Here is a 13515-nt window from a genome sequence, read left to right as displayed (position 1 = left end):
ATATATAGGTATTGCTCTGTTTCCTGTAAAGCAAAAAGGAAACAGAATGTCCTCAAAAGTCATCATGTAATACTTCCAAACAGAATTCTGAAATCTGTGTCTCTGACAAGATGTCCAGTTTTCTGTGCAGGATGTGGCAACCTTCTGAATTTTTTCCCATTTTGGAAGTCTCTGCCTTTGGCTTATGCTGTAATAGAGTGGTTCTCACATAGAGGCTTACTATTTAGATATGACATGTCCTGTGCATATCACTTATTGGAAAGCTTGCCTTTCTAGCAAATACTCCATTTGGCAGACTTCAGATCTCGCTGCTTTTTTCCTTTCCCTTTGGCATGTTTTTTGATTGTGTGTGTGTGTGTGTGTGTGTGTGTGTGTGTGTGTGTGTGTGTGTGTGTGTGTGTGTGTGTGTGTGTGTGTGTAGGGTGGGTGTTGAATGCAGGGCCTAGGTGCTGTCCCTGAGCACTTTTGTTCAAGGCTAGCACCCTACCATTTTAAGACACAATGCAACTGTAAGTTTTCTGAGAGCTAATTAGAGATAAGTCTCACAGACTTTCCTGCCTGGGCTGGCTTTGAAACACAATCCTCAGATTTCAACCTACTGAGTAGCTAGGATTTCAGGCAAGAGCCACTGGTTCCCATCTCAGGCTTTTGTTGTTGATTTTTAAGTGACATTCAGGCATCTATAAACCACAGGATATTCTCCATTATTCTAAAGTATACAATGATACAGAAAACAAAGCAAAACAAAAAATCTATGGGTTTTCTGCCCAGGAATCATGTAAGAATCATGTAAGTGAGGAGTTTACTTTTTAAATCTAACGAAGTGTACACGGTATTGAATCAAAAGGTTTCTGGAGGAAACCTTTGAGCTGTGTCTCAAAGTGGTAGAGTGCTACCCTTGAGCTGAAGAGCTCAGAGACAGCACCCAAGCCCTGAGTTCAAGCCCCACAACTTACAAAAAATAAATAAATAAAATAAATAAAGTTTCTGGAGAGTGAGTATATCATAAAGGACACTGACTTGTTCCATTTTAATGTTCTATATTTGAGTTTCCAACTTTTGGCAGGTGATATTTGTAGTACTGAATATACAAATCCAAAAAAGAAAGGCATATCACAATACTAAAGAATTGTTCCAAGGGCTGGGAGTTTGGCCTAGTGGTAAAGTGCTTGCCTACCATGCACGAAGACCCGGGTTCAATTCCTAGGTACCACATACATAGAAAAAAGCCAGAAGTGGTGATTGAGAAAGTCCAAGGACAGTGCTCAGGCCCTAAGCCCAAGCCCAGGACTGGCAAAAAAGGAATTGTTCTGCTTCCAGATCAATACAAGTATTTGTGGAACCCAAATCAAAAGTAGAATAAAGCCATGTGCTGGCTTGCTCATGCCTGTAATCCTAGCTATTCAAGACGATGAGATCTGAGGATCATAATTCAAAGCCAGCTCAGGCAGGAAGGTCTGTGAGACATGTTTCCAATTAACCAACAGAAAACTGGAAGTAGCATTGTGGCTCAAAGTGGTTACAGCTCTAGCCTTGATCAAAAATTGCTCAGGGACAGTGTCCAGACCCTGATTTCAAGCCCCATGGTTGATCATTAAAAAGTAGACTAAGATAGCAGGCTGGTGACTCATGCCTGTAATCCTAGCTACTCAGGAGGCTAAGATCTGAGGATCAAGGTTCAAAGCCAGCCGGGAACAAAAGGACCTGAGACTATTATCTCCAATTAATCTCTTGAAAATGGGAAGTGGGACTTGGCTTTAGGGTAGGGCAGTAGCCCTGAGCTGAAGAGCTCTGGGACAGTGCTCAGGCCCAGGGGTAGGGCAGTAGCCTTGAGCTGAAGAGCTCAGGGACAACATCCAGGCCAGGATCAAGCCCCATGACCCACAAAAAAAAAAAAAAAAAAAAAAAGTAGACTACACTATCTTTTTGCATCAATTAGGAAGTGTCATCATTTAAAAGATATAAGATAATGTTATTGAAGATGTAAAGAAACTGGAATTCTTGAACAGTGCTAATGAGTAGAAAAACGGTACTGCAACTGCAGAAAATGGGTCGATGAGTACCCAGAAAGCTACATGGAGTTACCTACCATATGATATACCCCCATGAGCTGAAAGCAGGGACAAAGATAACTCTTGTGAAATCATCATTGCTGCATTACAACTACCAAAAAGTGAAAACAATCTGAATGTCTATCAACAGATGAGTAAAGAAAAGATGGTATATACATACAATCAGATGAACTTTAAAGACATTATACTAAGAAAACAAGCCAAAGAGGGAAAAACAGTTCACAATTCCACTAAGAAAAGTTTAGACCAACTAAATTGAAAAAGGCAGAAAGAAGAACTGAGATTACAGGGGATTGAGGAGACGGAGATGGAAGAGCTTAGGGTTTAGCAGGTTCAGATCTGTGTGGGATGGTAAAAAAGTTCTGAAAAGGCACAATGATAATGTATGTTCATATCACTGAATTTTGTATAGGCAAAAATGATTAAAATAGTAAATTAAAAAGAAAGGAAAATCAATTGTTTAAACAAATGTATTAACAACCTAGGGCAGGTTTACCATATGCATAAATGCAAACTATGCAGCAATAATAGCACAAAAACTGGAAGGAGAGAAATATAAGTATGCTATTATTTTTTATACTTTGAGTTTGTATACTATCACTTGAGAGTAGACTTTGATAAGATAAAGATGTCTATTATAACCAGGTTCTGGTGGCTCATATCTGTAATTCTAGCTACTTAAGAGAGACCTAGAGATCTGAGTTAAAAACCAACCTGGGGACCTGGAGTTTGGCCTAGTGGTAGAGTGCTTGCCTAGCATGCACGAAGACCCGGGTTTGATTCCTCAGTCCTACATACATAGAAAAAAGCCAGAAGTGGTGCTGTGGCTCAAGTGAAAGAGCTATGACTTTGAGAAAGCCCAAGCAAGGACAATGCTCATGCCCTGAGCTGAAGCCCAGGACTGGCAAAAAAAAAAAAAAAAAGAACTATTCAGGGGACCGGGAGTTTGGCCTAGTGGTAGCGTGCTTGCCTAGCATGCATGAAGACCCGGGTTCGATTCCTCGGTACCACATACATAGAAAAAAGCCGGAAATGGTGCTGAGGCTCAAGTGGTAGAGCTCTAGCCTTGAGAAAGTCCAAGGACAGTGCTCAGGCCCTGAGCTCAAGCCCAGGACTGACAAAAAAAAAAAAAAAAAAGTACTTAGGGGCCGAGAGTTTGGCCTAGTGGTTAAAGTGCTTGCCTAGCATGCACGAAGACCCGAACACGATTCCTTGGTACCACATATATAGAAAAAGCCGGAAGTGGTGCTGAGGTTCAAGTGGTAGAGTTCTAGCCTTGAGAAAGTCCAAGGACAGTACTCAGGCCCTGAGTTCAAGCCCAGGACTGGCAAAAAAAAAAAAAAAAAAAAAAACCAACCTGGGCAGAAAAGTCAGTGAAACTCCATCTTTAACAAATTGCTGGACTAAAGCTAGATACCAGTAGTTCATACCTGTAATTCTAAATACAAAGTAAGATGATATCTGAAGATCGTGTTCAAAGCCAACCTAGGTAGGAAAGTCCATGAGATTTTCAACTCCAATGGACCACCAAAATATGGGATATGGAGCTGTGGCTCAAGTGGTGGAGCACCAGCCTTAAGCTCAAAAGCTACGAGACTGCACCCAAACCCTGAGTTCAACCACCACACACATGCACACATGCATGCGCATGCAAGCACTCACACACACACTCAGCCAGACTGGAACATGATTCAAGTGGTAGACTGCCAGCAGTAAGCAAAGGCATAGAATAGGAGGATGAGATCATAAATTAAAATCCCCAAATATAAATATTAAAAACTCTAAATCAATCACTAAGTCAGTAAGCCAACAAATGAAATAAAAATGAACAAAAAAATATAAAAAATCATTATGTAGCTTAATCTAAGAATCTATCCCTTAGAAAAAGTCCCTAACCAAAAATATACTATATAAACATTTGCATATATATTTATTATATTTATGTATATGTAATATACACACACACATATATATGTAATATTTGACCATCCATTGGCCGGTCAATTTATTAAAACCTATTCAGAAGCATAATTAAGTCAAGGAAAATAAAGACACTCACTGCCCACACTGGTGACGTAAAGCCCAGAATTGCAGTCTTAGCTCCATCAGCAACATAAGGAATAATGTTTTCTCCCAGACGTGTATCTCTGAACAAGGCTCTAAGGATATTTAAAGCATGAACCTAAAACAAGAAATTCAAAAGCAGTAGTACATTTAAAACTATTGTAACTTTAGAGTTACCATAGTTATTGTAATCAAAATTGTAAAAATATATAATTACTAATTAAATGTGTTAAAAAACAAATAACATAAATTAAGATTGTAAGTTAGTAACAGTTGAACAATGAAAATTTAAAAAGCCTGATCAGGTGGATATATACAGAATCCTGAAACTATCAAACAAAATAGCACATTCTTTAAAGAACTCAAGGAATTCTTTTTTTTTCTTTTTCTGTTCTGGACCTGAGAAGCTTCAATTCAGGTTCTGGGCACTGTCACTGATTCCCCCCCTGCCCACCGCCCCCCCAAAGCTAGTGCACTACCACTTGAGAAACAGCAACACTTCTGCACTTTTGGGTGGTTAATTAGAGACAAGAGTCTCCTGGACTTCCGTGCCTGAGCTGGCTTTGTACTGAGACCCTCAGATTTCAGCCACCTGAGTAGCTAGTATTTCAGGTGTGCATGTGTGCCTGTGCGTGTGTGTGTGTGTATTTTTAATAACCTAAAACTTAGCCACAGATAAAATCTCAATATACCAAATAACCACTATTCTACAGACTATTCTCTGATAAGAGTGGAATTAGGCTAGAAACAGGTTGGATATATATATGTATTTTGGGGGGGGGCATGGGGCTTGAACTTGGCCTGGGCACTGTCCCTGAGCTCTTCAGCTCAAGGCTACCACTCTACCCTTGAGCCAAGTTCCACTTCTGATTTTCTAGAGGTTAACTGGGGATGAGTCTCAGATCCTTTTGTGTCTGAGTTGGCTTTGAACACTGATCCTCAGATCTCAGCCTCCTGAGTAGCTAGCATTACAGGTGTGAGCCATCACACCCGGCTTGAATTTAACTTTTTTTTTTTAAGTTAATACTTTTTTTATTTTAGAGGCACTAGAGTTTGCACTTAGAATCTTATACTTGTTTTGCTTATGCTATACTGCTGAGCACATTTCCAGCCCAGTTTTTTGCTGTTCATTTTTGAGACAGTGTCTCATAGATGCTTCTGCTTGGGCAAGCTTTAAATCAAAATTCTCTTATCTCACCTTCCTGAATATCTAGGATTATGGGATTGAGCCGCCAGAATTTAGCTAAATTCACACATTTTAAAAAATGTTCAGAAATGAAAATGAACTGGAGCTTACTAATCTTAAAAAATATGTGGATGGCAAAATGTAGGGTAGTAAAAAATACTAATTTGCGTTTTGTAACACTAAGAAGGAAGGAAGGGTAACTAAGATGAAGAACTGACTGTGTATGAATTTTATCTGTAATGTTTCTTAAATGTCAATTAATTTTAAAGATGCTTATTACTCACTGGAAATTTTATTTGCACATGACATCTATCAAAGATATACACTAAAAATAACAAATGGCCAGACACTAGCGGCTCACACCTGAAATTCTAGCTACTCAAGAGGCTGAGATCTAAGGATTGCTGTTCAAAGTCAGCCTAGGCAGAAAAGTCTATGAGATTCTTATCTCCAGTTAAACACCAGAAAACTAGAAGTGGTGCTATGACTCAAGGAGGTATGCACCTTAAAAAAAAAAAAAAGTATGACCAAAGGTTATGTATCAATAAGCTTTTTCTGGAAAGTTAAAAAAAAAAAAAAAAGATGTACGCACTAGCCTTGAGCATAAAGAGCTCAGAGACAGTGCCTGAGCCCCTAGTTCAAGTCCCAAAAATGGCCAAAAATTTTTTTTTAATTTAAAGTAATAATGGGAGTGATGACATTGATTAAGATGCATTGTACTCATAAGCTGACATGTTGAATTAAAATTTTTTGTACAACTACTTAAAGGTAATAAAACTATAATGCTTCAAAAATAAAGAAATATTTGGCTGGGAGTTTGGCCTAGTGGTAGAATGGTTGCCTAACACACATAAAGACCAGGGTTCAATTCCTCAGTACCACATATATAGAAAAGCTGAAAGTGGAGCTGTTTTAAAACTAGTTCATTTTTATCAGCTCTATGCCAACCAAAGCAATAGTTCACTTTGTGTACAGGAAAGACCAAAGTAAGTTTAAAAAAAAAAGTATTCACATAAAGCTTCAACTGTCAGCCTGACTTCAAGAGTTCTATACATTCAGCAGATGCCTCTTTTTAGCAAATATACATCCCTGATGTAAAAACCACTGCCCTTAGGCCCAATGGCTCATGCCTGTAATTCTAGCTATTCAGGAGGCTGAGATCTGAGGATCACAGTTCAAAGCCACCCTGGGCAGTAAAATCCATGAAACTCTTATCTCCAATTAACCACTGGAAAATGGGAAGTGATGCTATGCTTCAAGAGGTAGAGTGGTAGTCTTGAGGTAAACAGCTAAGGGACAACATCCAGTCCCAGGGGTAGGGTAGGAGCCTTGAGCTGAAGAGCTCAGGGATAGCACCTAGGCCCAGAATTCAAGCCCACTGACTGACAGAAAAACAAAAACAAAAACAAAAACCAACAACAACAATAAAGAAATACATTGCCCTCCTAACACGATGCCTGTATTTCCATTATTACCTGGGGGACTGTGCTGCATGGGTCCTCCGTAGGCCCAGCCAAAGTGAGTAACTCTTTCATTGTTATTTTCAACAAATCCATTTTGCCTTTCTTTGGTTCAGATGCTAATAATGCCTATTTTTAAAAAAACAAGGCAACAATTAATGAAATCTTGTGTCAAGTTCCAAATACAATAAACCACAATTTCAGTAACATATCAATAAAAAGATTATCTTAACAATAATAAAAACCCTATGGATGAAATTTTTTGGACATTTTTTAAGTTCCCTATGGATTGATCGGCTACTTAATTTTTCTCAGAAGAATTTACTCCTGAAAGACCAATCATATCAGAGTCTTTAAAACTCCATGAGAAAAAAGAAACACTGAATATTCCAAAGATATTCTATATTTCAATTATGAAGGAGCTGTTTATTTATTGTGGCTAACATTTTGTCAATATCTAAAATAAAAACAGAACAAAATAAAACATAAAAATGGATATTACCCCACCTGAGGCAACAAAGAAGAATGAAATATGGTATATGAGACATTAACACTAAGTGAAAAAAGCCAGACACAGAAGATCACATACTATATGGTTCCATTTACATGAAATGTCCAGAACAGACAAACCACCTAGAGACAGAAGGTAGATTAGTGGTTGCCTAGGGCTGGGAACAGCAGAAGCAGAGCAGAACAGGAATGAGTGCTAATGGAGTTGAGGAAGGCTGCATAATGTTATAAAATTAAATTGTGGTAATGGCTGCGCAGCTCTATGAATAAACTAATCATTGACTTATATACACCTTAAATACATGAAGAGAGTATACTAAGTGAATTATATCAACAAAGCTGTTAAAGAACAAAAATCACTTTAGGGCCGGGAGTTTGGCCTAGTGATAAAGTGCTTGCTTAGCCTGCAAGCTCCTCAATACCACATATACAGAAAAGCTGGGAGTGGTGCTGTGGCTCAAGTATAGAGCCTTAGCCTTGAGGAAAGCCCAAGGACAGTGCTCAAGCCCTGAGTTCGAGCCAAGACTGGCAAAAAAGAAATCACTTTAGTCACATTCTGAGGCTCGTTCTACATCTATTTTTTTAAGTATGTAGCTACTAGTTCACCCAAGAGAAAGTTTAAGGCAAGTCAGTGTCTTCTGAACCGTGTCTGTGTATATGTGCATACACAGATATAGATACAGAAATACAGATATGTATGTATATATGTATTATACATAAGATATATATAGTTTATATATTATATGTAATTAATTTTTATGATTACTTAAAAATTTCTGTCTACACAAAAAGTTCATAAACTGATCAGGTAGTTTTTCTTTTCCCCACAGCAAACATTTAGCAGAGGTTTCCACCAATACAACAACATGGTTAAATAATGCTAAGACAACTGGGATTCTGCTTGAGAAGATATTTCTAATAATCTAGAGTTTATTCAACCAAAATAAGTGAGAAAGCTATACTTGATTACTGAAAAGAAACAATACTTAACTCTAGCTGATGGGTATAATAAGGACACTACATAAATATGCAATAGGACCTTGAAGTAACCATAACATTTGTCCTCAGAAAAATGAACAAAAACACACCAAGACAGAAAGAATTAAGAAACTGAACTACTGTGAGCTAGACTGGATCAGATCCGGAAAGTTTATTTCTGAAAGTCATCAAATTCATCCAGTATAACCCAGTGATCTGTCAACAATCTCTGCAACTGTTATTCCGCTGTCATCAAAATCATGAAGGAACTCTGGGAATTACAAGACAGAAATCAGCTGAAGGCTGGGATGCAGCTCAGTGGCAAAGTGCTTGCCTAGCAAATGTAACATCCTGGGTTCTATGCCCAGTACCAAAAAAGAAAAAGAAATCAGCTGGGTGCTAATGGCTCATAACTAAAAGCTTAGCTACTCAAGAGGCTGAGATTTGAGAATCGTGTTCGAAGCCAGTCCAGGGTCAAGTATTAGTAGTTCTAGGTTAAAGACTCTGGTTGGCTCAGTTCTTACTCGTTTGTGGCCTTTGGCAGATCAACTTGTACAAACCCCAGTTTCCTCATCTAGAATATGTAATGGATGATAACAATGCCTATCTCACAGTTTAGCCAAAAATTAAGTGAAAAGATACATGTGAAATAACCACTAATAAATGTTGGCTACTATTAAGATTCATTTTATAAGCTGGTGGCTTATGCCTATAATCTTAGCTACTCAAGAGACTGAGATCAAAGGCTCACGGTTCACAGATAGCATAGGCAGGAAAGTCCATGCTACAGTTATCTCTAATTAACCACCTAAAAATTGGAAGTGGTGCTTCAGCCCAAAGGTAGAGCACTAGCTGTAAGCAAAAGAGATCAGGGACAGTACCCAGATCCCAAATTCAAGCCCCATGACCAAAATAAAAAATATTTTATGAAGTGACCTTTTATAGAAAGATCCAAAAGAAACTGTCAACACTGGTTGCCTATAGAGTATTAAGGGTCTTCATATGAGAGGAAAGCTATTTGTTGTAATTTAGTAGGGGAAAAAAGGCAACTGTGTACTTCCTACAATGACATGAATGAGCCCCAATGACATCTGCTTAATTAATACATAGGCAGAAATCTATACCACCATCAGCTTATGTTACAAGAGTGACCTCTTACAGGGTTTCTTCCAAGAACACATTTGCCACACAACTAGAATATACTATTAAAGGACAAATAAAAGAACTATAACCTTATAAAGAAGTACCTGTATATAGAAAGGAATTCCAGCACTGCGTCTTGTAGCACAGAGTTTGGAAGAAGGATCACTGCTTTTAATTTCTTGCAAAACACTCCATAACCACTGTTCTGGTAGCTTTTGCAGGCTCACATTAGGGCACCTAAAAGGTAAACATAAGCAAACATTTGAAATTATCAGGTACCAAAAGGTAAAAGTACAAACTACTAATGTACAACTAACACTGTCAGAAAATAGTTGGCTAGTGTCAATGGGTTCATATCTGTAATCCTAGGTACTCAGGAGGATAAGGCCTGAAGGACTGAGGTTTGAATCCAACCCAGGCAAAAAAAAGGAAAATCTACGAGATTCCCTATCTGATTAACTAGCAAATAACTAAGTTAGAGGTGTGGCTCAAGTGGTAGAGTATCAGCTGAGAGCAAGAAAGCCAAGTGAGAGCACAATATCCTGAGTCCACGTCCTGGTATTCATACACATACATACACATACACACACACACACACAGAGATTGTCAACAAAAGAGTATAAATGTATAGTTTATTGTCATTTATGTGCTATACTTAGAGATTACATAGCATTAAATGGTATTTTAGTAATTAATTTCATCTCTCTCAAAATGGGACCAAAACTTAGGGCCAGAGTCTATATATATTAAGAATATAAGTTACCTTGGAAGAGGTAAAATATTTTGGAGTTATATGAACACTAGGTACACAAACAGGCTTTTGCTCTACTGTACTATTATCCCAAAGTAATTAAGGACATTCAAAAAAAAAAACCCAAGGCCGGAGTTTGGCCTAGTGGTTAAAGTGCTTGCCTAGCATGCGCAAAGACCCGGGTTTGATTCCTTGGTACCACATACATACAAAAAAGCTGGAAGTGGTGCTGAGGTTCAAGTGGTAGAGCTCTAGCCTTGAGAAAGTCCAAGGACAGTGCTCAGGCCCTGAGCTGAAGCCCAGGACTGGCAAAAAAAAAAAAAAAAACCCAAAACTGCCAGTCCTGGGGCATGAATCCAAGGCCTGACCAATGTTCTTGGACTTTTTCCTCAAGGCTAGCACTGTGCCACTTGAGTGGCACAGCACAGCACCACTTCCAGGAATCAAACCCTGGTCTTTGTGCAAGCTAGGCAAGCACACTACTACTAAGCAGCCAAACTCCCAGCCCAAGAATATTTAATTTTTAAAATATATTTGCCAAGTGTGGTGGTTCATGCCTGTAATCCTAGCTATTCAGGAGGCTGACATCTGAGGATCACAATTCAAAGCCAGCCCAGGCACTAAAGACTTGAGAGACTCTTATCTCCAATTAGCCACTAGAAAAATCCAGAAGTGATGCTGTGGCTCAAGGGGTAGGGCGGTAGCCTTGAGCTGAAGAGCTCAGGGACAGTGCCCAGGCCTAGAGTCCAAGCTGCACAATCAATCAAAAAATATATTTTTTTAAACTTATATCCTATCAAATTATATAACATCTAGAGAAATAGCATATTCAATGGAAGGTGGATAAATTTATCTTAAGAGGATAATACCTAGACTTAAATGAAATTAATATATAAAAATAAACAGGTAAGGCTCAAGGGATAAAAATACTCCTTTTATTTTTAACTGAAAAAAGCTTGTAGAAAGATAATTGATTTCCAATCTGTACTTACAATTCTGTCTTAAAAATACATTTTAGGAGTTTTTTGTAATTCTACTTCTCTATAAAATAGTTAACATCAGTTTAGTTTCAGTTTAGTTTAGTAATTCAAATTTAGGTATATGTAGATACATGTGTGTTATAAAATCACAAACTCTGTGGTTTTATTTTATTTATTTTCCAGTCCTGGGGCTTGAACTCAGGGCCTGGGCATTGCCCTGAGCTTCTTTTTCTCAAGATTAGCACCCTAACATTTGAGCCACAGCACCACTTCCAGCTTTTTCTGTTTATGTGGTACTGAGAAATTGAACCCACCCAGGGCTTCATGCATGCTAGGCATAGTACCACTAAGCCACATTCCCAGGCCTATTTTTTACATTTTTTTTCTTTTAGCAGTTCTAAGGGTCCGGACTCAGGGCCTTACACTTGTGAGGCAGACTCTCTACCACTGAGGCAAGCCTCTGGCCCTAGGCTCTGTGATTTTAAAGGTTCCCATCTGGCATGAATTAAAGCCCATCACCTCAATCTTTCTTCTCCTACCCACTCATTAAGCCACTAAAACAACTATCAAGAGTATGAACCATCAGTAATTTAAAGATATTACAAAGCCACCTAATATGTGATCCTAATTCTAATAAGTCAATTGAAAAAACCATATTGCCAAATAATAGAGAAAATTTATACATGCTCTATGAGATGAAACCAGAGATTTATTTATAGGATATGCCAATGGCACTGACATAGAAGAAAAAGTCCATGTTTTTAGAGCTGCATACTTCATAGAAGTAATAACCACTAATCTAGACATACTTCATAATATTTCAGCTCACAAAAATGCAAAGGGACAGGTGAAGCAAGTACAGCAATACTTTGATACCAACTGATTCTGGGTGGTGAATAAAGGCAAATCATTCTGTTATTTTCTCTACTTTTTTTTCTTGCTTTTTTCCTGGTGGTTAATTGGAGATAAGAATCTCATGGTCTTTCATACCAGGACTGGCTTTGAACCCACAATCCTCAGATCTCATCCTTCTGAGTAGCTGGGATTAAAGTTGTGAGCCACCAGTACCAGTTATTTCTCTACTTTTAAGCATATGAGATATGTGTGTGCTTGTGCGCATGTGTGTGTCTGTATGTCTGCTTGTATATATGTTTATGTACTCCTAATTGTTTCTCAATCAAAAATGGAAATCCTAATTCCTCAAAGCAATTATTTAAGTGTTAGAGACACGGTTATAGGTTAAATTACTATCTTCTTCCTTTGGAACCACTATATATATTTTTTTTCTAAGTATATGTGGAGTCATTTAATAAAATGGCAAAATTAGAAGAAAAGTTATTTTTTGGGAACTACAGAAATGAAGAAATAAAAACTACTGAATCTAATGTCACACGTGAACTTCATTTATTTTTATTTTTTCCCATTTCAGGACCAACTGGCTTATAAGTAATTTACTCAGTCTAAGATCAAACTTCCTATAAGAATTTATTAAGAAAGCCAAGCACAGTGGCTCATGCCTGTAATCCTAGCTACTCAGGAGGCTGAGATCTGAGGATCAAGGTTCAAAGCCAGCCCTAGCACAAAAGGAGCTAAGACTCATATCTCCAATTAACTTCTAGAAAATGGGAAGGGGGGCTTGGCTCAAGGGTAGGGTAGTAGCCTTGAACTAAAGAGCTAAGGGATACCACCCAAGCCAAGTTCAAGCCCCATAACTCACACACACACACACACACACACACACACACACACACACACACACACACAATTCACTATGAGAAAAAAACTAAGGGAAAAAAGGAACTTCAGGAGATGGAGGGGACTTTCCTTCTTCCTTTGTTTTTATCAAGTGCATTGAAACACTGGTATATCAATTCAGCAATACTCTTCAGCATACATATTGAGACTCTTTTGGTTCTGCATGGGTTGGCACACAAATTGCTTGGAGGGCAAGTAGGTCAGGGATAAGCGCATGTATCTCACCATGCATCACCCTTCTGTGTATGAACTGACAAGGCTTGTGATTATTAACCAAACGTCATCTAATTCCTCTTCCATCTTGATCAAATTCTCGTAGCTTTATACGTCACCCATATAAACATAACCTTTCCAAATTTCCATACAGACCTTCTATTCTCTTTGCTATTTTCCGTAAGTAGCATACAACATACATACTCATATACACGCATATCACAAACACTCCACAATCTCAACTTTTGGTCTTGAAACATAACCCTTCTCATTCAAATTGATTTTCCCATTTTGTAAGCAACTCCTACATATAAGGTATACAGGAGTTAGTACAGTGTAGTACAAGAGGATGAATTTGAAGTTAACTTTGAAGGTTCTGTAGATAGAATGGTAGAAGGCCCAC

The 13515-nt window shown here is 38.2% G+C and overlaps 1 protein-coding gene across 1 annotated transcript in view; it reads right to left on the bottom strand.

The window, feature by feature from the left end:
* Nucleotides 1-13515, bottom strand: part of LOC150060818 (tRNA (32-2'-O)-methyltransferase regulator THADA-like) — a 241115-nt gene that overhangs the window by 212407 nt on the left and 15193 nt on the right. The window contains exons 3-5 of the mRNA XM_090337046.1: nt 9518-9650; nt 6798-6911; nt 4132-4254 (exon numbers count right to left, since the gene is read on the bottom strand). Coding sequence (XP_090193172.1) covers nt 4132-4254; nt 6798-6911; nt 9518-9650 — 370 coding nt within the window. The remainder of the gene's footprint in view (nt 1-4131; nt 4255-6797; nt 6912-9517; nt 9651-13515) is intronic.

This window comes from Megascapheus bottae, chromosome 7, assembly GCF_031878675.1.
Source record: "Megascapheus bottae isolate mThoBot1 chromosome 7, mThoBot2.hap1, whole genome shotgun sequence".
Taxonomy (NCBI): Eukaryota; Metazoa; Chordata; class Mammalia; order Rodentia; family Geomyidae; genus Megascapheus; species Megascapheus bottae.
Note: the sequence above shows the minus strand (reverse complement) of the source record. Positions and strands in the feature narration are given on the sequence as shown.